This window comes from Rhyacophila brunnea, unplaced genomic scaffold (assembly GCF_057557595.1).
Source record: "Rhyacophila brunnea isolate RB1 unplaced genomic scaffold, BYU_Rbru_1.0 scaffold_17, whole genome shotgun sequence".
Taxonomy (NCBI): Eukaryota; Metazoa; Arthropoda; class Insecta; order Trichoptera; family Rhyacophilidae; genus Rhyacophila; species Rhyacophila brunnea.
The window spans coordinates 33,322,142-33,346,483 of NW_028232827.1; the positions used below are offsets into that span (position 1 = coordinate 33,322,142).

At 34.1% G+C, this 24,342-nt stretch overlaps 1 protein-coding gene across 1 annotated transcript; it reads left to right on the plus strand.

Annotated features, from left to right (window-relative positions):
* Nucleotides 1-1,589: 1,589 nt before the first annotated feature.
* LOC147073980 (sodium channel protein Nach-like) lies at nucleotides 1,590-24,339 on the plus strand. Its single transcript, XM_085944719.1, has 9 exons — nucleotides 1,590-1,690; nucleotides 3,831-4,025; nucleotides 12,108-12,392; nucleotides 13,593-13,650; nucleotides 13,746-13,831; nucleotides 17,020-17,219; nucleotides 19,089-19,248; nucleotides 20,419-20,516; nucleotides 22,748-24,339. The coding sequence occupies exons 1-9, from the start codon at nucleotides 1,590-1,592 to the stop codon at nucleotides 22,999-23,001; spliced, it is 1,437 nt and encodes a 478-aa protein (XP_085800845.1). The 3' UTR covers nucleotides 23,002-24,339.
* The last annotated feature ends 3 nt before the right edge of the window (nucleotides 24,340-24,342 follow it).

A 24,342-nucleotide genomic window follows, 5' to 3' on the forward strand; every position in this document is an offset into this window, starting at 1 on the left:
TCAAGCCTTCACAATTTAGGTCTTCTGACAATCATTTAACTTTTTAGTTGATTGAAGAGGTGCTTCTTCGGTAATTGAGTGTCTTTCATTCTTAATACATGTCTCATTCTTTGGACCCACAGAATCCATATGGCGCAATGATATCAACTAGAATTCGGTGTTTTGCTTGATTATAATATAGATATCTCTACCTGAAAGTAACAGTGAAATAAAGTGAAAAAGTCGATTTTGAGATAAGTATGCCAATCGATTGCTAAAAGCTACATAATGAATCACTGAGATTTTTATAAAATTTGTAGGTAATAACCCATTTAAACGAAAAATATCAATGTTGCATTTATTAAAAATTGTCCTGTAACTTTAAAACGAACACAAAATAAACATACAGAACTATTTAATTTGTATGAAACGAACATTAAAGTTCAATTATTATTATCTCGAAACCAGTTTTTTTACTTATAACAACTGTTGCTTTCAGGTATTAATTATCTATCGAATATTAAACAACTGAGTCCAACAACGGTCATGACACACTCCTGGCACAAATCTTCATATCGTCTAACATTCATTGGACCATGGTATACGCCTGCTTAATAGACATTAACATAAAGACATTAAAAATATGACGGGAGAAAAAACCACGTCTACATAATATTATGAATACAGACATTATAGTATATTAACCAACTTAGCTGCTATCTATTCAACCTCTATTTAATGGATAGGTAGAGAGAAAAAGAAGGGAATATTATTATAAACATGATTTGAATTACTTTTAATACATCTATGGAGTTACCCCATCTCCACCCGCCATCTATATCGCCCGGGAGATCAAGACAAAAGCATGTATCCATGCTAAAAAATCTTGTTATACAAACACTATTAGGTACTGTATTTTTAATATTGAGCAGCAAAAAAATACCAACATACAATAAAATTGTATATCGCAGGACAAGGAAGTCTTCCACGTGCCACTGAGTATCACTTTTGTGGTCTATATTATCTAATTCAATTAACTATTTTTTTTTATATTCAACGAATAAGAGACAAGATTTGAGAATGCAACATTATATATTATATTGAATATACATAATTTGAAAACATCCCATGCACATACATTATAAAAAAATCATTTTGTAAAAAAATACGAAACCCGACAAGACTGGAACCTGTATCTACTGGATTCGCGCCAGTATGCTTTTCCAATTAAACTACATGCATCTTAATTCATTACGACGATTTTAACTAGTAATTGTTACATGAAATGCTTATCGATTTTTTGAATTATTTTTCTACAAAATGAATATGCATTAGATGTTTTCAAAATTATGTATATTCATTATATAATTCAGTTTAATCCATGTTATATTGCAAGTTTCTCTGAGAAAATTAATAATAATACTTAGATAATTACCACTCACATTGAATTCATTGTCACCCTAATGAATAGTGCATTAAATCTGCATAGCTTTACTTTACTGCATTGCATAAATTTTATGCAATTCAATATCACTGCAACTGGTTGTATTATGCAATAAGCAGAGTTTTGATAATAAACCTATCTAAATTTAATATTGGACTTACTAAAAATGCCGCTGGGACCTAAAGCTGTCATCAAGGATTATCTGTTGAACTCTTCCTTTCATGGATTACGGTTCATAGCTGATGATGAACTGCACTGGACTGAAAGGTAACAAAGTGTGCCAGAAGTATGACGTCAGACCCAAGGTTTTAGTAGTTCTCTAATAAAGTAGACGAATCAATAATTTCAAACAAAATTATTTTTCACCAACTGTCGTAAAAATATTTTATTTACTGTAGTGCTATTTTAAGTCTCAACATCTACACAAATATCAAGGAATTATCCTAAACTGCAAGGTGATTATTCTTATAATTTTTTAGAAGTCTAATGTTTATAATTTTAGTAATCACCGCTAAGTAAAAAAGAGGTAGTTTGATGTTGACATTGCCAAAGTCCGTAGTTGTGCAAAAGCATATTGTTTGAACAATTCACATGTTGAGTTTTTCGTTCCTACACAAATAATTTCGCGCTTGCACAGGGTCGGTTGGGCCAATTATGGTACCCTCATTCCCTTTTCCCACCTACTTCAAATCCCTAGATATTGTCGCAAGCCAGTTACGGGTCATGAGTCAACTGTGATTTTAAAACAGGCAGTTACATTCAGTTACTTCAAGACAGCGAACGCGCCTAGGCTTGTTAAAGCAAAGACTCTATCGCGCCGTGATATGATACGATACGACCGAAGCCGCATTAACCACATAGTGACTCATCCAAAACGCATCTGTTCAACCTTCGTTGCGCTAAATCTGATATGGTTTGAGCAAACGTCGCGTCTATCATCCATCCTGAACTTGCCATCATCATTTATACCAAAAAACAAGTGAAACCGTGAGAGTGACATTCCAAGCCGTCCATTTACCAGTGCGTTGATGCGTGAACACTGAACCAGCTCCAGCTCGCCAGCCCTCTCAACATAAAAGGTTGGTGCCTGGCAACCTGTTTTAACCCCCCCCCCCCCCCCTAGATCCGTAAACCATAAGTATCTTCAAATTACAGTCCACTGCAAAAAGCGCAACCACATATTATCAACTCACCGCGTTAAAGAAAATCAATATAATTAATATTACTTGATTCAATCATAACAACGAGCTTTTGATAATTCTTTAGAACAATTCGAGTTAACACCCAATTGAATGAGTTAAGTACATCAGTGGATTTTGCTTATTTTCAATAGCTAAGTAATGGAACAAACCCCTGGAATTAAAATAAAACTCGGTTTATCGTTTGCACTTAATTTTCCGTTAATCGGTTTATCAATAATATTATAATATTATGTTAGTGTCTGCCAGCGCTAGGGATTGCAATACCGAATGAAAATGGCGAAACCGGTTTTTCGGTATTTCTTATTGAATACCGGTGTTAATACCGGTATTTCTTAAACATTAAAAAAAACAGAAGTAGGTGCTAATAAAGATACTTATTAAAATCTTTTTAAAATATTATTTTATAACGAAAACCAATATACCTACATTTATTATGTTAACATTTAAAAATATTATATTGATCATAATTGTAGAACTAGTGATTTTTTACAAATAATTTGAATATATTGATAATTTTAACTAAAGCCCTCAAAAGTTCATCAAGTGCAAATAAGTCCAGCTGCAGGAAAAGCTTCTTAAATTTAACGCTTATACAGGCATCAATAATTATAGAATAATTGAACATTTTTGTCATGGATGTTTTATATTTCGAAATAATATTATGATAATTCATCACGACAATTACTTATATAAATATATTTGATGAAATTTGTTTTATTATTTTTTCACCTCTGTTGGATTCACTCAATATATTTGCATTTTAGCAGCACATAACTTATAATTCATTTTCAAAAACGTAAACGAGTGTGCTTTTTAATACCGAAAATTCAGGTATTTTGGATTTTTAAAACCGGTATTTCGTTATTGATAAATACTGGAATACCGGTTTTGAAATACCGGTATTGCAATCCCTAGTCAGAGCATATCATATTGAGCGAATAGCTAAAAATAATTTATTGTACCAAAAATCTGTCAAAAACTTATCTTGGATGTAGGCGGCCAAAATACTCTCTACAAAATCTCTACATGGTGCAATCAATGGGGAAGCTTTCAATGTCCTTGACTCACGCATTACTAAGATCGTGCTATTTTATATCGCAGTCTACTCTTCCTCAACTCCACGTCCTAGAGAACCTTATTTACCTGGTAACCAATCTATATTATAACTATGTAGGTAGTACATATTGTGTGTTCACCGTTTTCAGATTGTTCTGGTTGATATGCGTGCTGCTATCGTGGTACGGATCTGGTCTCCTCATCCTCGCATCTTGGGACGCTTTTCAAAATAACGCGATATCCTTCGTGATGGAGACCACGTACAAGGATTGGGATACGCATTTTCCAGCCATCGCCATCTGCGAGACTGATAACCTCAATAGAGTTTACGCTGCATCAGACAGGTTAGAATGGGCGTCGTTGTACTTTTAATTTGTAGATGAAACGACATATTATTATCTAAAAAAAAAGTTATAAATGACAGCTTCACTTCTGTATAGTCAAACTTTTAAATAAATTAATGCAGTGATATTCAAACTACGTCGTGATTATATAATCAATAGGTACTTATATCGAAATAATTACTTTCTTTTTTTGGCGAGTTCGTTTATCTATGCAAAAAATGATGAATATCTTAAGGGGGACATGCTCAGCGTACGTCAAAATGGAGCTTATATGCTAATTTCAAAGCATGATCCTGGACATTCCTTAAACGTTGTAGATAATCTATTTAAATAATTTTGAAGCCTTATTATCCTTTATATTTATTTTAAACATTTGATGACTGCATAAAGTATTTTTATTACATAAAATAGTATTCTTTTAAACCTCTCGCTCTAATGTTTTAGAATATAGTCACATTTCAGTGACAAATGAAAAATTTGTATCAATGGATATACTTAGTTAAAATTGATTGTAATGAAATTAAAAATGAATGGATATACATAGCGAATGGATTGATATATTGAATATGTATAGATAGCCTCGTTAGTTCTATTGTAAATCCCTTAAGCTTCGCTACCTGTAATAATTCTACCCCTGTATCTACCTAAAGGGGTTGAATATAGACAGTTCCATATTATTTAGATTCAATCTTCAAATTCAATTAACTGAAACCTTATACATCACACTTACGCTCTTTTCTCAATATAGATTTATGCACGGTTTTTTTTCCGTCACTAGCTCAGTTTGTGGTTGAGTGGTTGTTTGTACGATTTAAAACCGTCTAGTATGAAAGCGTGCATTAGGTCACGTACATCACTGAGTCATTGGTGTCTGTCCGGCCGCCGTGCATACAGTGAAAATGGACGGCTGCCGTACGGCGCCGTTTCGGTTTTTAACCGGCGCCGTGTAATGTGAAAAGGTCCTTACAATAAATTTAGAACACAGTTGACGAATGACGATTTGACAATTAAACAACTGTCTACTTCCTTCGCTACGATTCGTTTCACCAAGAACGTGACGTAAAACACTGGTTAAGTAACCATCTTTTATTTTATATTTTGATTTGATTATGCATGTAAAAATTGCAATTATACATCAAATCAAATATGGGCAAGTTAATAATATTCAAAGTGTGCCAAGATCTTGCAATAGGATTTAAATATGCAATAATTTACTAAACCTGTCTAAAAACTTGTTTAAATTATTAATGCAATAACCTTTATTATCTTAAAAATAAGTGTAGAAGTTATTTAGAATATTTAGATCAATATCTGCTGCCATTTTGCATAAACTAAACACGAAGTTGACATTTAAATAATAACATAATTTATATAAAATATTATAATAATGTTGACGTAAACTGGATTCAAGCCTTTATTATTATGATTATACATATAATTCATATTTTGCAATAATCTTTATAATTAAAAAATGAGTCGCTTTGAGTCATAACTCAAATTTTGAATGATTCTTTTGAGACTTTTGAGTGATTCTAAAGGCATTAAGGAAAAATAGTTGAAAATCAAAAGTCACTTTGAACCAGCGATTTCCAAACTAGGAGGCGCGCCTCCCTGGGTAGCCGCAGACTAGGGCAAAAGGAGGCGCGATCAAGATGATGAATTTGGATTGACTACTATTGAAAATTAAAAATGTAACCCTTGTTCAATTTTGTTTGAATCGAAGTGAAGAATATAATACTCTGTCAACCAAAGCAATACAGATAATGTTGCCACTCGTAACATATTTTTGCGAAACGGGATTTTGCTGAATTATCTACAATTTGATAAACTTTGTGCTAATATAATAAACAAGCACATCCATCGCATTAAAATTAATATATAATTATATACTTACGTATAGTAAAATCTTGTTATTATTCCGTCAATTACGATTTTTTTGTATTAATACATTATTTCATATAAAAATGTGTGTATTATTTTAAGAAATAAGAGGGGAGGCGCCAAGATAAGATTTTTTACTGGGGGGCGTATTAACATAAAGTTTGGAAACCACTTCGTTAAACCATGTGAAAATTGTTGACAAAATTGAGTGTTGGTGTCATAACTTTCAATTAATAATAACCTAACATAATCTAACCAAATAGAGAGCTTTATTTCTCATTGTGTGCTGTTTGTCTGCAGCCTTATGTGTATTATCAGCGCTCGGAATGGACCAGAACGCACCGGAGCATAGCTCCGGTTCGTGAATTTCCCGAGGATGGCGTTCCTGTTCGTAAAAACCCCGAGGATGGCGTACCGGTTCGTAAAATCTCCAAAGGACAGCGAACCGTCTCGTAAAATCATCAAGCCTCATACTTAATATTATTACGTTCCAGTTCAGATTTAATTAAAATTGAGGAAACTGAATTCATAAGTAAATAAAAAACATAAACATAAATTAATATTTTTATTATTAAAAAATAATTTTACAGGTTTATAATCTCTGAATTTTTTATGACCCGTACATAATGTACTTAAGTTTTTTTGAAATAGTGATAGAATAAGTGTAAGACAAAGTATTTGAGAACTAACCTTTTTTCAAGACAATACTGTTTTCAACCTTTCATCCTTGAATGCACCAATAGACCCTTTTGCGCCAATGGTGATAAAACAATAAAATTGTATACAAAGAAATGCACTGGGGCTATGAGTAAGATTTATTGCATTGTCGCACATATGGGACAATAATGTATTTTGAAAAAAAAAGGTAAGGTTGGAAGCTATTTTACATTGGAATGTAGATTTATTGTAGTATGAATTTATAAAACGAGACACTTATTGTTTTTGCAAGTTCCTACATATTATTTTAATACATAAATATAGTGAGTTAATAACGCAATAGTTATAATGCATACTGGAACTTTTGAATTTTTAATTGAAACACATTAAATACATATATTATCTTTACTGTGTAAATGACTTAATTAATTTGTTAAATATTGCACACAAATAACATAGTAAAAATAGTGTGAATAAAACTACGTGCCCTACCTAAGTATCTTATGAGATAGGTATACTATATCTGTCCTACCGAAAGTTGAAATTCTTGAGCCAGTTTATGATCAATACGGCAGTGGTAGGCAATTGTTTTTTGTAATGAAAGTTCAGCGGAAATACTTTGCAATGAAAAACTAAGTAGGTACCGAAAGAGATGGAATAAAGTAAGGGAGGCCTTCATCCAGCACTGGATCGACCAAGGTTGATGGGTTGGGTTCTAAATAAATATTATTGCATACATGAAAAAACCTAACTATTGCAGCTGCTTTGCTAAATTTTTATATTTCCAAAAAAACTTGTGCTCTGACATCGTTTAAAAACTCTTTGTAGGTACTTAATAGCTTAAATTGTTGTTTAATAATTTCTAAGGGGGTCAAATATTTCAAATTAAATAGTAAATACAGTCATGCTTTTCCCCGTGACCAGAACATACGTATTTGCTGTTTTACCTACCTACTCAACGTTACGGAATCGCCAGATAATAATTATTTATCCTAATCTATTATAATAATTTACATTGAGTGTCAAAAAAAAATAATAATATCGTTTCGTCATATATTTTTATTGTTTTAATTTTATATGCATATCTTTCGGGTTGAATGAATTGTGTTTTTGATGATTAAACTAATATAATAATAAATTTATTAACTTAAATCAAATAATTCCATAATTAATATAGGTAAATATTCGTCAACAATGCATGCATGTTAATTTTTTTTGTATTATTTAAGGTACAGTACGAAAAAATATTTAAATAAATCAATCAGAATCCAATGGGATAAATATATGAAAAATTTCCCTGTATATAACAATTTCTATAACATTGGAAACCTATTAGAATAAAATTATCCAACATGTCACCATGATGTAAATATTTTTTTCTAATAATATGTACCTACACTTCTGAGGTTGTTTAAAATGATTCATATTTAATAAAGAATGCTACATTTGTAAATCTTGCGTATTACATACTTTTTTAATTAATTTATTAAAAACCATGCCCTTGCTTTTTCGTATACGATGGATTTTAATTTGATTAAAAAATAGTTTACCATAATCAAAATATTTCGAATTTACGAAAAATCAGAGCTTTGAAAAAAGCGGCATGTATTGTGTATAAACCGAGGTATCGTCACTCATATTTCTATTCACTCTTAGTTGCATATTTTTATTCAAACTACTAACGAAACCAATGGGAAATTGTGATTAGTTTGTCTATTATTTCATGTATTTTAATAATGTTTCCCACTCCAATTAGATTCATATACGTTTAGGTATTTATATTTGTATAATTATTAATGTATTTTTTAGAAAACGATTTCGTAAATTAAAATGACTATATTTGTATGTTACCACTAATTGTTATAGCCGATAGCGTATTGGGCGATAATGATGATGAAAAAAGTACATTATGTAAAACTAAAAGATATTTTTATGTTACAGATAGTATTATACGAGGGTGGGTCAATAATTCCTTAGAAAAAAGCATTAAAACAGTTTTTATTTTTGTATTTTTTTTTATTTCTCAACATAATCTCCTTGGAGCTCAATACACTTGGTTAGACGTTTCTCAATTTTTTTTAAACCGTCAGAAAAATAATTTTTCGGAAGGTCCTCAAAATAAGCATTTGTCCGATCGATGACTTCTTCATTTGCAAAAAAACCTTGTCCACTTAGCCATTTTTTTAAGTTTGGGAAAAGGAAAAAGTCACTGGGGGCTAAATCTGGCGAATACGGTGGGTGGTCGACCAATTCGAACTTCAATTCTTCAATTTTAGCCATTGATCGTAAACATGTGTGAACACGGGCATTGTCCTGATGAAAGAGGATTTTTTTCCTGTTTAAATGAGGCCATTTTTCTTCAATTTTGTTTTTTAGCTGGTCCAATAAAGATGCATAATAATCCCCTGTTATTGTTTTTCCTTTTTCCAAATAGTCAACGAAAATAATTTCACGTGTATCCCAAAATACAGTAGCCATAACCTTACCAGCTGATTTTACGGTTTTCGCCTTCTTTGGACATGGTTTGTCTTCGCAATCCACTGCTTTGACTGTTCTTTCGTCTCGGGAGTATAGTGGTGTATCCATGTTTCATCTACAGTCACAAAGCGACGAAAAAATTCATCCGGATTGCGTTGCATGAGCGACAACAGGGCTTTAGAGGCCACCACCCTATTGCGTTTATTGTCGACTGTGAGCAAACGCGGCACCCATCTTGCAGAAATATTTTTCATGCCCAATTTGTCATGTAAAATAGAAATGACGCTACCTTTTGAGATCCCTGTAACCTCAATTATCTCACTCAACTTTAATCTTCGGTCACTTAACACCATATCGTGGATTTTATTGATCATTTCTGGTGTAGTCACCTCTACAGGACGTCCTGAGCGTGGTTCATCCTTTGTTGATGTACGACCACGTTTAAATTCATTTAACCAGTTATAAATAGTTGCAAGTGAAGGAGCAGATATGCCGTGAACTAAAACCAACTCATTTTTTATTTCCTTTGCTGTTAACCCTTTTATATTAAAATGTTTAATAACAGCTCTAAACTCAATTTTCTCCATTTTCCATTTTTCCATTTTCCACAAGCAATTTTTTTTTTTAAATGTACGAAAAACACACAACAACCCGACCAATCTGATTGAAACTTCGCAGCATACTGAATCGGTAGTGCCGCTGCATGAAAACAAACCGCTTACAGTACTAGTCGCGCCACTTGTCGGCTTTTCTAAGGACTTATTGACCCACCCTCGTATCTAATATCACACATTTTTGGAAAATTGTCGAGCGTTCCTGTTCGTAAAATTTTCCATTTCGAGCACTGTGAATTATAATATTTTTTTTAAAGGGGTGTGTTGATTTTGTCAAAGGCCCACTTGCATATATATATATATATATATATATATAATCTTACAATGGAGACAGGTATCTTTCCGGAAATATGGAAGATGTCGAAGATGACTCCAATTCATAAGAGTCGTACAGAGTCGTCAGTAGAAAACTACAGGCCGGTAGCTGTTCTCTCTGCACCAGCAAAAGTTCTGGAGATGATCATGCACAACATGATTTCTCCAAAAATTGAGTCATTTATCATGAATCAACAGCATGGATTTAGAGCAGGCCGATCAACGGAAACCAACCTGATGGTATTCACTGATTATGTGTCGTCAGTACTGGATGGAGGCAGCCAGGTTGACTGTTCTTACAATGATTTCTCGAAGGCATTTGACAGAGTCGATCACGATATTCTAATGGAAAAACTCCAACTTATTGGATTGTCGGATCGATTTTTGAAGCTATTCGGGAGTTATTTTAGGAACTGTCAACAATACGTTACGTACGGCCTTTATCAGTCACAGACCTTTTACACATTTTCTGGTGTCCCCCAGGGCTCAAACTTAGGGCCATTGCTGTTCACGATTTTTATAAATGACATAGCATTGGTAATTAAAAATGCTATGTTTTTGTTGTTTGCTGACGACTTGAAACTCTTCATGTGAGTTGTCACCTTGGACGATTGTCGTCAACTCCAACTTCATATAGATAATATATTAGATTGGGGCAGGCGTAACAAACTGGACTTCAATATTGATAAATGCAATGTTTTATCGTTTACTAAAGCCTCACGAGTATTGTTTTTCCAGTACTCGATGCATGGCAGAGTTCTCTCGCGAATATCATCTGTAAGAGATCTTGGAATTACGTTTGACGGTAAACTGACGTTTAGTGGTCATATAGATACCATTTGTAAAAAGGCGCTAAAGATGTTGGGCTTTGTCTTGCGTACTTCCCGGGTCTTTTCGGATGTTACGGTACTAAAAATTCTCTATAACTCCTTAGTTAGAAGCAGACTTGAGAGTGGGTCTATCGTTTGGGCCCCGCATCAGTTGAAGAACGGCCTTATGGTGGAGAGAGTCCAAAAGAAATTTTTAAGACTCCTTTACTTTCGGCTTTATGGATATTATCCGTGGCTCTATCCGACTGATTTTCTCTTAGGGATGCTTACATACTGTAGCTTAAAATTTAGAAGGGATGTTATTTAGCTACATATTTTTTAGACTTATACGCGGCGTAAATGTGAACTCTGCCATTCTTGGTGGTGTTGGCTTGTGTGTCTCTGATAATTACCTTAGGAATCGAGGGCATCCGTTGTTTGTTCTCCCACGGTGCAGAACTAACCTGCCATTAGTAATGCCAATTAGGAGGGCAGTAACCATGTTTAATGAAATCGCTTCGGATATTGATATATTCCACTTACGTGAGGGTGAATTTAGGTGGACGTTGTTTTATAAGTTTTTAAGATAGGGTCTATCAAAGTTCACTCTGTGTGCTTCCATTACTTTTATTTTGTTACTTATTTTATTTATTTTCTTATTTTATTACTCATTCTCTGTATTTTTATTTTTAAAAATTATTAACACTTATTTTATGGCATGTCGTGAACGCTTTGAATTTATAATTTGTTATGTTCATTATATGTAAAATAAATAAATTTGATTTGAATAATATTTTTTTTAAATAATGTAAATCGACTCACAAACTCATTAATATTTAAGGGATTTCAATATTTTTCTTCTAATTAAGTACAAAAAAACAGTGCTCTGATGGTTTTTTTGCGATTATCTCAAAACTCGATTTTTGAAATAAATGTGAGTTATGAGCTTTTATAACTTTCTTTTGAGACGAAACCCAACCTAATATAACCTAATATAATCTTAGTGTGTAATAATGATGCATCGAAATATATGAAAATTTCAAATTTTAAATTAACAATTATTGGATCGAATAGCATCTGCGCCGACAGAAAAGGATATTTAATATACCTAATTGCATATAAAGTCTACATGGAATAAACTGTTTTCGTAATATATATAAAAGCTCATGCGAGCATCTGCGGCATAATTATCCCGATTTTTCCTAATTAATCTATCCAAAATTAAATTTTACCTAACTCATCGAATTGTTGAGTCAATAAAAAAAATCTAGAGAATAGATACAAGGTCAATATTAATTTTATTTAATGCAATTAACTTTTCTCTCTAGTATCTGGACTCCTCAGCATGCAGTTGATTTAGAAGAAGTGCTCAAAGAACTAGCCTACTTCCGAGGACTGTCATACTACACCCTCCAGTTCTGCAACAAAGTCAACGCTGACCCTTTGTGTCCGAGGAACAACTTCACATACTATGCCACTGAAGTGAGGAGTCGATGCAGTGATTCGTTGACCAACTGCCAGTACAATGGCCGCAAGTTTGACTGTTGCTCCCATTTTATGCCACTGGACACCGATATCGGAAGATGTTATATCATCAACTCCGTTCAATCCATGTGAGTCAGTGATGGGCAACCATTCTTTTCCTGGTGTCTAAATTAAACAGCAAAAAAATGGGGGATGCATTTATAATATGTTATTTCGACCCCGGCGCACACGGGGGTTTCGGGTCGGAATACAAATAGAATAAAACTTCTTCTTCATCATCAGGACTTCATTCAGAGTAATGATATAGGACTTCATCACTGAGGATCGTGACTCGGGTGATTTGGCTATCGAAAAGCCTTCTCAACAAATTAACCCCTTTCCTCTTGCCATTATACGATACGTAAAACCTGTGTTAATGGTACTCCTGAATAAAATTGGTGAAACTATCTGAGGCATAAAATATTTGCTTTAATATTCTGATGAGACTTATTGTCTAAAAAAGACAAAACTGCGCAGACGCCACAAACGGCCAGTATTGATCCTAATAATTATGACCATTAGGCAACGCGCACTCAATAACCACTTGTGGATGTGACATGTCGCAATAACTCAAAGATGAGCACCCTCAGTTCTATACCTACAGGCCAGGTGTTCATCGCGAGACGAAAAATGTGGAGTGTCAGGGTATTGGGAATATACCCAGACAATTATGAGAATTTTCTAAACTTATTACAATGCAATTGCCTCAAATAGTGCAAATTTAGTTGTTAGTTTTACAAACCTCAGATATGATATAAAGGAGTGGTGAGGGCAGAGGTAGGCTGTTAATATCCGCCATAAATAATGCACACTAAACTTTGTCAGTCAGATATATTTGTTTTCATTTAACAAAGTCTACAAATTGCCGATAGAGTTTGTTAGTTTTTAAAAATCAATTAAATTCTGCCTAAACCAAATCATAATAGTTTCGGTATGCTATGGGGCGACTCAACAAAAATAGTGCACTCTTTCAGTCGTACTTATTTGTTTTCGTTGAATTAAAAATATATATTACACAATATGGTGTTGGTTTATCTTATAAAATTCAACCAAACCAAACCACAATAGACAAAAAATATTCTTTCGTCTATAAAAAATTTCAGTATATTATTAATAATTATCTTTTACATTCATAGATGTCACTACAATACAATCTCATAAAGCAGTTCACAAAAATAATGTTTAGTGTTATCCATAGTACATTAGTCTATGGTTATACCTACATAATAATATCCAAGATGTCAAATTGTTTTCAGAACTCCAAAAGGGTACAAATGACATCCTATGATTAACAATAAGCGGAATGGGCTAGGATTGCTGAAGATGGAGGTTCTGATACCAGCTACGGTGATTAAATTTAATTATTTTCAAACTACGATGTAATTAATCATTTAAATTACTAACTAACAGGAAACCATTTTATTCAAATATGTTTTCAATAGGTTTACACATTGGGGGAAGAAGAAGTCCCTACGCTAACGACTCTGCAATCAGACTTCTTCACTGTTGCTGACCAAATCATATATCGGTAAGTTTTGCATTTAAAATAAATCCAAAACTACCCCAAAACAAAATAATATTGTTTATGAATGACAAATTCTAGTAAAATATTAAAATTAAATGTTTCAAACAGCAAATAATGTACACAGTTCCTTGTTTCAACAACACTTTTTTAACGATTATTTCAGATTTGCAATAACATTGGATAGTCTAGAAAACCATTAATTATTTGTATACTGTATAGCAGTGCTCCGCGACCTTTTATCATCCACGGCACACTTAAGGTTTTCCCAGAATTCCGCCGCACACCATACGTTAAACAATTTATACACCAAAACATGGACCCCAGGCCAGAATCTTCGGCGCCTTCCTACCTATCGCTAGGATTAAAGACAGTGTGATACTTTAAAATAGCGTTTTTCAAATGGTTTTCGAGGTAAAATTAATCGTATTGATTCTATGTTTAGTGATTTTTTGTATTTATTAATACATCTACTTGAATTATGGTTAGTTGTCGGGTTAACAATAATTATTTGTCGAGTATTGACAAAATAATAATAAATTGTATCTCACAATCGCATGTGTTAAAATATAAATGCCAGCGAAGTAATCAGCGACTTTTTTTCTATTAGAGCAAATTTGTAATTTGTGTTTATCTCACTTATCTGCTTAACCTGCCACGCCGCCCCCCTGAGCTTAGGCCCCCAGGCTATAGCCGCTCGCCTTGTGGGGGACATGCACCAAAATTACATTACATACTTATTTGATAAATAATTAAATATACATAACACACGATGAAGAACCAAATGTACATATTCCCATGTATTGTATTATCAATAAAATAACTAATTAATATTATCACCGTCCTACTTCGCGCTTAGGCGGAGATGGCAGACCGTGATAATGTCATGGCCAAAGAAGCGGGGGTGGGAGACAGAAACGCACGGTGTATGCTGTTGTTGCTGGTTTATTATAAGTCGTTGATACAGGGTATTGTCGTTGGCGGTGGGTTGGTAATGGCGATTTGGCGAGCTGCAGACGTGGTGTCGCGGGCTGGACTGCTGATGCTTGGCATCCGAGGCGAGAGTCAGTGCTTGCGGCTTGGCGATGCGGTCTTTTTAGCGGGAGATGCTGGCTGGGCTGGAGATGCTTGTAGCTTCGCGTCCAAGGCGAGAGAAGAGATGCTGGCTGTTCGGCGTCCGATGCGAGAGAGAGATGCTGGCTGTTCGGCATCTGATGCGAGAGAGAGTTTTTTCGCGCGCGTAAAAATGTCAGATTGGCGGCGTCATGTTCGTCTGTCGGTCGCGAACTTTTTTGTTTTACCGACGGATTGACTAGTGGCGGCGCGAGCGGCCGTTTTTGACAGACCGCGTCTGTGTTTTGGCGGGAGCGTGGACGAATTTGAAGTTCGTATTTTCAGTGGAGGTAGGCTCCGCTCGGCCGGGGGTTGCGAGAGCCGCGAAGAGTGGACGTAGGCTGTGGTAATATGGGAAAGTTGATGGTTCGGTCCATCCTTTGAGGTGGTCTCCTGTCGGAGACTTCCATCTGGTATCAATATGATACCTGAGCTTGTTTCAATGAACGTAAAATTTTTTAGCCTTAGTTTGGTAGCCTTGTCAGCATAAACGGTTCTATAGAATTTTCGGCATTGGTTGCAAAAGGGTTTCGAATCCAGTCGTATTGATTATATGAAAATTATGATGAAATTTCTTTTGATGCAAAGTTAAATACTTTTGAGACAGATCCAAAATTAATTGCTTGTTTTCATTGGTGGTATGGTAGGTCCTTTCGTACATTTGTAGAGATCCTTGTCTTCTCCTTCTAATTTATCAGTTCACGTCAATATATTTTCATTCTCACCTTGCATTGTTTTATTAAGCTCATGCAGGTGCTCAAATGTATTAACCAGCCATGTATGCAGATTTGGCTATTAAGTAAGTATTGTATAATATACAAAATTATCTGTGTTTTTTTGGAACCAATGCTCCGCGGCACACAGGTTGCGGAGCACTGCTGTATAGCCTAAAGAATATGGGTTTTTTTTCGAATGGACAACAGAAAGCTATGGATTAGGATTTTCTTACTGATTAGTGAATCATACCATGACATTCTTCACACACGGGCAATATTCCACCAATCATATTTATTTATACAAGTATTCTAACATTAAACCCCGTTTACATGTCAATGGATTTACTGCTGACAGTATGTATTATTGCGCCGATATCAAGAAAATGGATGTGTAAACATGTATTATCGTGCAAGTTGCAAGATTGCATGCATGGATTAAAACAGTTCAGAAGCTTTTGAATCTTCATACATTAATTGGTACATACTTGCATGGTGAATGCGCACGTACAGTAGAGCGACAGTGGTGAACCTGCCGAAAGAAATACGAACTACACCACGCAGAACATTTTGACGTTTACCGATTATATCTACGAACCTATCCGAACCTGTCAAATAGTACCATATAATGACTATGTCTCGCTTACGCTTGAAGAATGAGATTGGAGAGATAGTCAGCACTTTTATGTGTAAACAGTTATTATCGTGATAGTTTAAAATACACACTACTGTTGCAAGTAAATCTATGCACGTGTACAGGCAAAAACACAAAATAAATTATCATAATGTTGTAAATATTAAACCATTTCAGAAAGCGGGTGGCTAAGAGTATAGCTATATTATATCTCCTCTTGCCTATAAAGAACAAAAATGGCATGGCTACAATTATAAAATATTTTTTTTATTTTGCCCGCCTTAGTATTCGTCAAGGGCGCTCGTGTCTTCGTCTCTCTTGGTGTTTATAACCAATGGTGTAGTGAAGCCAGAGTGCACCGAGTCGCAGATCCAGGATGAAATATGCTTTAGCACTTCTTCCAGCAGTTCTCATCAATATTATGTTACACACAAGAATTATGAATTACGTGAAAATATAAATGTTGTATCCCATTGCTTCAATATTTTGGCTATCAATATTATTAAAATATTGAAAACAAGTTGGTTGTTAGTTGATTTTTTTTTGTTTTTACGAGAAGCGAAATGGATATTACCAACTTGCTCAACCATTAGGTCCATACTCTGGAACGCACACACACAAACATGCTTTAAAAAACATGTGATTTTTTTGGATTTAAACCTGGAGGTTAAGCCCATCATGGGCGTCAACACTATCACTGCCTATTTCCCTGAACGATAGTGTACATTTCCCAGGCGACATATCGTGATAAGGAATATAGAAAACGATCCGTATGCCCGTGAGACGACGCCAGCTCAGAGAAACTGCCGTTACCAAGATGAGAACCCGCTGGATGTCTACCCTGCTTACTCATACAGCGCGTGCACCGTGCAATGCAGGAAAGACGCTCAAAAGAAATTCTGCGGATGTGTTGACCACTTCATGCCTAATTCAAGTAAGTTAAATACTCTCAGTTCTTTTATTTTATTCCATACACTAGTTTAGAAATATTTTTATCCCATGTTTCTCAAAAACATGACATGACTTTAATTTTTCAATGGCTACCACTTTAACCATACTAAAAACACTTGTAAAACACTTCACAAAACTGAAATTGCTATCAAGCTTTGAATGAATCCCTCTATTATAGTAATATAGGTAGTCAAAAGCCATTTATTGAAGTACTGTTATGCAGTGTGTAGTGTTCTTTAGTTACCATTAATTAAAACATTTATTGTATGGTAGAATATCCGCAAATAATAGAAACACAGATGTACAGACCTACAAACTTATCTGTAGATTAGCCAAAAATGGAACTACAAACTACCATAGGATGTCATTTTGAAAATTTTGTTTGAATGTCAGCTTTTGTCCAGTTATGAGTCTTGATTGGGTAGTTTTCGACAGTGGCTCCCCCTTCCTATTCTTCAGATAAGTTTGTAGGTCCGTAACAAGGGAAAATATGACTCATTTGTTTCAAAACAAATAAATGAAAAGAATAAAAAGTGAAAGCATGACTCTTTATTTTTAAAACAAATTAAAATGCAGTAAACTGCATTACCGGTCGGGCTTTCATTTATTATTTTCACCAATTGATGTCACTACAGCAGTATGCCTACTAAATAATGTTATGTTCTTTGTGAAACATGGGAACATAGTGTTTATAAGCTGGTTTCATAGATATCCATACTATTGCTAAAAATATTTTTTAAATAATCACAAAAGTCTGAAATATGTTATTTTCATCCGTCAAACCATAAATATATTAACATGAAACCTACATAATTAATCTATGTAAAAATCAAGAGCTATTAGAATCCCAATTTTAGAGATATCTTATGCTTTCGGCCAGTGATTCTTAACGGGTGTACCGCTAGCTTGTTGCAAGTGCACCACGAAAAAAATGATAAAAGCAGAAAAATCAGCGAAATAATGAAAAAAGTCCTTCGCTAAATTATGAAAGCCGACAAAAGATTAAATTTGATTTAGATTTTGCTGGATCGATCTGTTTAATTTGTAATAAAAGTTATTTTTCTTTGTTTTCTGACCGTTTGATTTTGGTGCACCGTAATTCTTTCTTATGATCAAAAGTGCACCGTGACTTCGAAAGGGTTAAGAACCACTGCTTTAGGCAATACCTATTTTGCACTCCGTTTGTGAGAAATATGCATATTATTCAAATTTGAATATAATTTAATAACTGAGTGGCAGGTTTTAACTCTACGGAGGCCCACTTTTAAATTTTGTCACAAATTGGTTGTGTCATGTTGCGTTAGGGAAACACGCCTCAGGTCCTTTCATGTGATGTGGTTCGTTTGTAATATAACATTTTCCAAACCACATTGAATTTGTCTTATGTGCTTATTATACAGATGTAATGAATCTTATTAGCTTATTGAACCGGTAACAAAACAAAAAATGCAATTTCATAACGTGTGACCACTTGTTTAATAAGCATATAAAATATAGTAGGATAATAAATAGTCTATTAGTGTATTAATCAATAATGGGTTAGTCCACAGATGTTATAATATGTCCAGTTTATTCAATGGACATAATTATTATGCATTTCAATGAGTCAATATCTTCTCAAATAATCTATTTCCATGTAGGTAAATATATTAGTTTTGCAGCACTAAGTCATGATACAAATTTCCCTAGAAACTGAACATACCATAATAATTAATTATTATGTGCACTACTAATCCATCGAAATAAAATAGAATAAGTGTATTATATTACTATAGTTAATCAGATGGCTCCTTTATTCATAATAAAGCCATTTGAATTTGACAGAATTGGTTGTTCATTATGTCTTTCATAGAAGAGCAAGATCGGTGTGGCATGGAGGGTTTGGTGTGTTTGAATCAGCACTACAGTGATCTGTCGGTGATGCGACCAGCATGGGCACGCCGGAACGGTCTGGTCTGCAACTGTCCTCCATCCTGCTCCGAAGCTGACATAACTATCATTAAGGACGACAAGTCATCGTAAGAATCCAAAACTTAACCCGATCACTGCCAGATACGAGATATCTCGGTTGTACTAATAATTCGGTCAAAAGAAATATTTTCAAAATAGGACACATATTGACATCTATCGGAATGTCCCTAAAACATTTTACCATATTAGTTAATGATTTTAACATCGATTTACTTTGAATATTGTCAAGTTTAGTGTTACAACTGAGATTTTTAAGATGTCGTAGTTTTTTGATTTTTTTTTCGCAAATTATATTTGGCCTGTTGGGTACTGCCAAGGCCTTTTTGACTGAATGACGCCACAATCAAAGAAAAGTACCTACTGTATTTTTCAATTTATTATTTGACAATTCTGTATTTCAGAAAGGGTTGGTGATTTTAAATTTAAATTTCATAAAAATTATATAATCTTCCAAAGAATTTATGAAACCTCATTTCAATGTTAAAAATAACCATGAAATACAATATAATATTATTAAAATTGAATGTTCAACGAACGCACATTTTATAAAAATTTTTGGTACAGTTCGGTTATGGGGAATACAGCGGCAAACACATTTTGAAAATAGCCGATATACTTTATTATTTGTTAGGTTAACCTAACCAAACCTAACCTAATCTAACCTAACCTAACCCAACCTAACCTAACCTAAACTAACCCAAACCAACAAATAATCCAGTATATCGGGTATTTTCAAAATGTGTTTTCCGCTGTATTCCTCATAACCGAACTGTACCCATTTTTTTTTTGTAAATTGTAAGTTTATCTTAAAATTTACATAGGAGGCAAACAAATTGGACCGAGGAGATGTCTTGCAAGTGCAGTGCAATGATCCGGGCTAATAATGATGAAAAATTTTATGCCGTGAACGAGTGTTGTCGAATCCTCACTTCTGAAGTTGTGGGTTGCTCATTTTCGACCTCATTTTCATATAATGAGCTTTATATGAACTTGATATTTGTTTTCTATGAAGATGGCAATTTCAAAACATTTTAGTGTTATTGAATCTGTAGACATAAAAATTATAACATGACAGGTATGATACTGACCTGTTTTCATGTTTAGTTATGCTGTGCACATCATGATGTACCAACCATTATTTAAACTGCTGGTCAGATCTCGTAAGTATAATATACATATATAAATAATTTTACTTGTCATTCATTTTTCAGGTCTCTTAATGAAAACTCGCACGTCGAAATTGAAACAGAGTTCTTACCTTCTGAACGATTCAAAAGAAATGTAGTTCGTAGTAGACTGGACCTTGTTGGTGAGCTACCAAATAGAAGATATGAAGCGTCTAATTCCAAAAAGCGATAAGTCCACATTTGGTCAAAATCGAAAAAAAAATATGCACGTATTCTTTGTATAATTTTACACAATATTATGTATTGATCAATAAATTCCAAAATGCGACATAACCCTATGAAAAAAAATATTTTAAGTATCGATTTATTACAAAAAGCGTCCGTGTTTAATATTATTTAAAGCTTGGTTGATTTCGCGCTTGTTTAAGTCAACCAATAAGGGAACGTTCAATATTGAAAAGGGCGTCTCCCATGCTGTAGCATCTGGTAAACTCATGACAGTACCACGGAAATATGTGCCTTATGCGTGAGTGAGGTACAAATAGCGCTACGTCCAATTTTATTTTGAGCATATTTATTACATTTAAGAGTTTATCGGCTGAAACAAATTGCCATTTGGTTCTAATTTCGACATAGAATACAACGGAATAAATAATCTTACGTTAAAACAAATAATTGAAGCTTGAAACATAAAAACGTTGTTTCCCAAAAATATTGAATTGTGGACTTTTTGTAATTAGACGCCTCATATGACCGTACTTTAATTTAACATTCCCTGATCGAGTTATCTTTTATCATGTTCACAACATTTTTATTTACTGGATAAAAAATACCAGCTAGAGCCCAGTCAGCCCCCACCTGTGGGGGCCATGGTTTTAGGTACCAGGTTTGAATCCCGGGGCTGGAAAATTCACACGTCATCATCAACATCAATTTCTAGTAAAAACAAAAATCTGTTAATACAACCTCAACTTTGTGGGGGCTCATATGATCTTGTTAGGATCGAAAAATGTTAAGAATAATGGAAAAGGCATCTAAACTTTATTCTTCTTCTTTCTGACGCTACAACTCTACGTGGTTTTTGGCCTTCTCTAGCATTTGCCTACATCTAGATCTGATCAAAAACGCTTCTCTCACGTTTTGGATGCCGAATAACGGTTTCTTTGTTATACATAACTAGACCATTCTGTGTAAATGGACTGGGCACCAAAGGTGACCCAATTTGATGAACTGTACAATGTACAGGCTCCTATCCAAAGCATATTGTTCATTATTGAATTGCCATCTTCACCCTGACTGTGTGGAATTTTTGGGTTCAAAGATACCGCACAGCATCCTTCATTCGATGGCCCGAGCACTGTTTTCATGTTTTTCGATATGTACCAGATTTCCGAACCAAACATGATAATATTTAATCTTAATAGTATTTTATAAAATATGCATTTCAAATATCTGTTCCATGCCTTGGAACGTGACACTTTCGTTAGTTTGAAGTGACATTTCTTCCATAAAACAATTCTTCTCTTAAGATAACAAAAGATATGCCGGATGTGGAAGCTTTATTGTAAAGACCTTAACAATGATTTTTTATCAGCTTCTTTGGCAGTGGACTTAATAATTATTATTATTTCCTCGCTGTTAGAAGCCTAGCGATAAAGCAAAATACAAAACAAATAATATAATTATGACGTAAGCTCGTAAGTACAGTATCTTGTGATAGGAAATTTTTTTATCTGTTATTATCTCCAACAGATTGTTGGCATAATTTTTAGTTACCAAACGTCATAAAACACGTGGTTGTCGAATTTTTTTTTTTTTTTCACAAAGGACCGTGATTAAAATTTAATTTTCAGGTCCATATCTGTGGATTAGGGATCCAGAATCAACCTCAAATTGAAGAATGCCATTTCAATTTATGGTGACGAAGTAGTGTTATAGCTACATTGCCATTCTTATGTGAATGTTTTGGTTTCAGTACAAGTCAGCTATGTTTCGTGTTTGAAAACAGATTCAAGTTCAGGGCTTATTAATAATAATTTATAATTAACACTGTTTAAGGTTTAATGAATCTAAAATGATATTCAAATGTTTACAGTTTTTGTCATTTGTGTATTTTATAATGTTAAAAAAAATATGTTATTGTTATAATATTTAAATATATGGATATTATAACAAGCAACTTAATTTACTTCAAAAATATTTTAAACTGCACACAAAGCACAACAGCAGTGCTGCCACCTAGTGGGATAAACATGCAGGTTTATTTACTACATACATTTCCTAACTAGGAAAAATGACATTTTTTCTTTATATATTTTTGCATACGACGTTCATATATTATATTTTAATTAATAAAAAGGCTTACTTACGAATTTCTAATTATGTGTTTCACGTTTCATTTTTATGTTGACAGTTTCCACTGGTGGTACGACTGGCCTATTTGTTGGAGCAAGTCTTCTGAGCTTTACGGAGTTAATCTACTATCTGACGCTCCGGTACTATGGTACTCTTTACATGGAGCGAAAGCATGCACATGAAAAACCAGAAGACGGTAAACACAAAGAAGGAATACCGACCGTTGAAATCATCTCCGATAACAAAAAAATAGCAATTGTGGATATCAAACGAACAAGAAGTGCCATTCAACATTATGACTTCAAAGATTAATGGTATTCTGATGATCAGAGCAATTTAGTTTCCTCCACAAGAGGTCGGCCATATATCCAACCCTCCTCTCAACACAAATTTTTTTAGTCCACTATTTAAATGAGTCACATGTTATGAATCTCCCCTCTCCATATTCATTAAAAAAAAAATCTTTGAAAATCGTCAATTTCGGGATTCGGTCAATCAGGTTCTGGCGGAATAATGAGTGTAATTTTGGTTGGTTTTGTGACACGTCATTTTCTACAGTCTTTCCAATTCCCATCTTATATTGACGGCCATTAAAGCACATGATAACATTCGAAATTGATAATACAGATAGAAATTGCTCAATACGAAAGACAAAATGGCAGTCAAAATTGAAAATAATAGTATAGCAGTAAAAGAAACAGGTTTAAATAATTTCGATGAGTTTAATGTTGATGTTAAATTTGAAAAAAGTTCTGTTATAATGGGCGATGAAAATTCTAAACTGAGCCCTATTAAAAGAAAAGCCATTTTAAAAAGGCCGGTAAAACAGAAAACTGCAGTTGAGATATCAAAAAACCTGGGGATAACGTGGCCAAGGTTATGAGACGAACGCCGGTGGTTGTTTTCGGAAAAGACAACATGAATATTTTGACGTTGATTATCGAAGAGCAAATGAAAGAGATGGAAGACACTCAAAAGTCTAAAGAGTATATCGATTCGCCGTTCAAGTGTGAGCCATGCGCACGAGGATACATATTCAAAGCCTACTGGGAGAATCATCACTACCGACGTAATGCGTAAACATACCTAGAGGCATATGCAAAGAAGGACACCTAACTTACGCAGACAACTGAGCAGGAGTAACTATTTAGTATTCTAGTAGAAATCTATAAGGGGCAGTAGAGCAGCGAACTGACTGATAGCTGTCAAAATAAAATAATCGCATCCACAGAAATTAATCAATTTGTATGGATTGTGGACACAAACGTGAAAGACTATTGATATGAATAATCTTCATTCTTATGGCATGAAGATGTGTACAAGCTTCACACAAATTGCAAATATTATGGGTTTAATTGAATTCGTGGAATGTGAAATCAAGAATTATAAGAGGAAGCGGCTTCTCGTATTTATGCACATTGTGTGAGGTTCGATAGTTTTGACAGAAAATAAACCCTAGTTAAAGCGAAGCCAAGCGAGAGAAAATGATGTAATAAGCTTTGTGTAAGTGCAGTCCGAAATAATAACGGTACATAAAAATAATTAAATTTATCCTTTGTAATTCATGCGCAGTCGAAGAAATCGCAATCTGTACAATTTCAAGGTTAAGTTGTTCCACATCTGGGATACGCAAGATCCATAAGCGACGTCAAA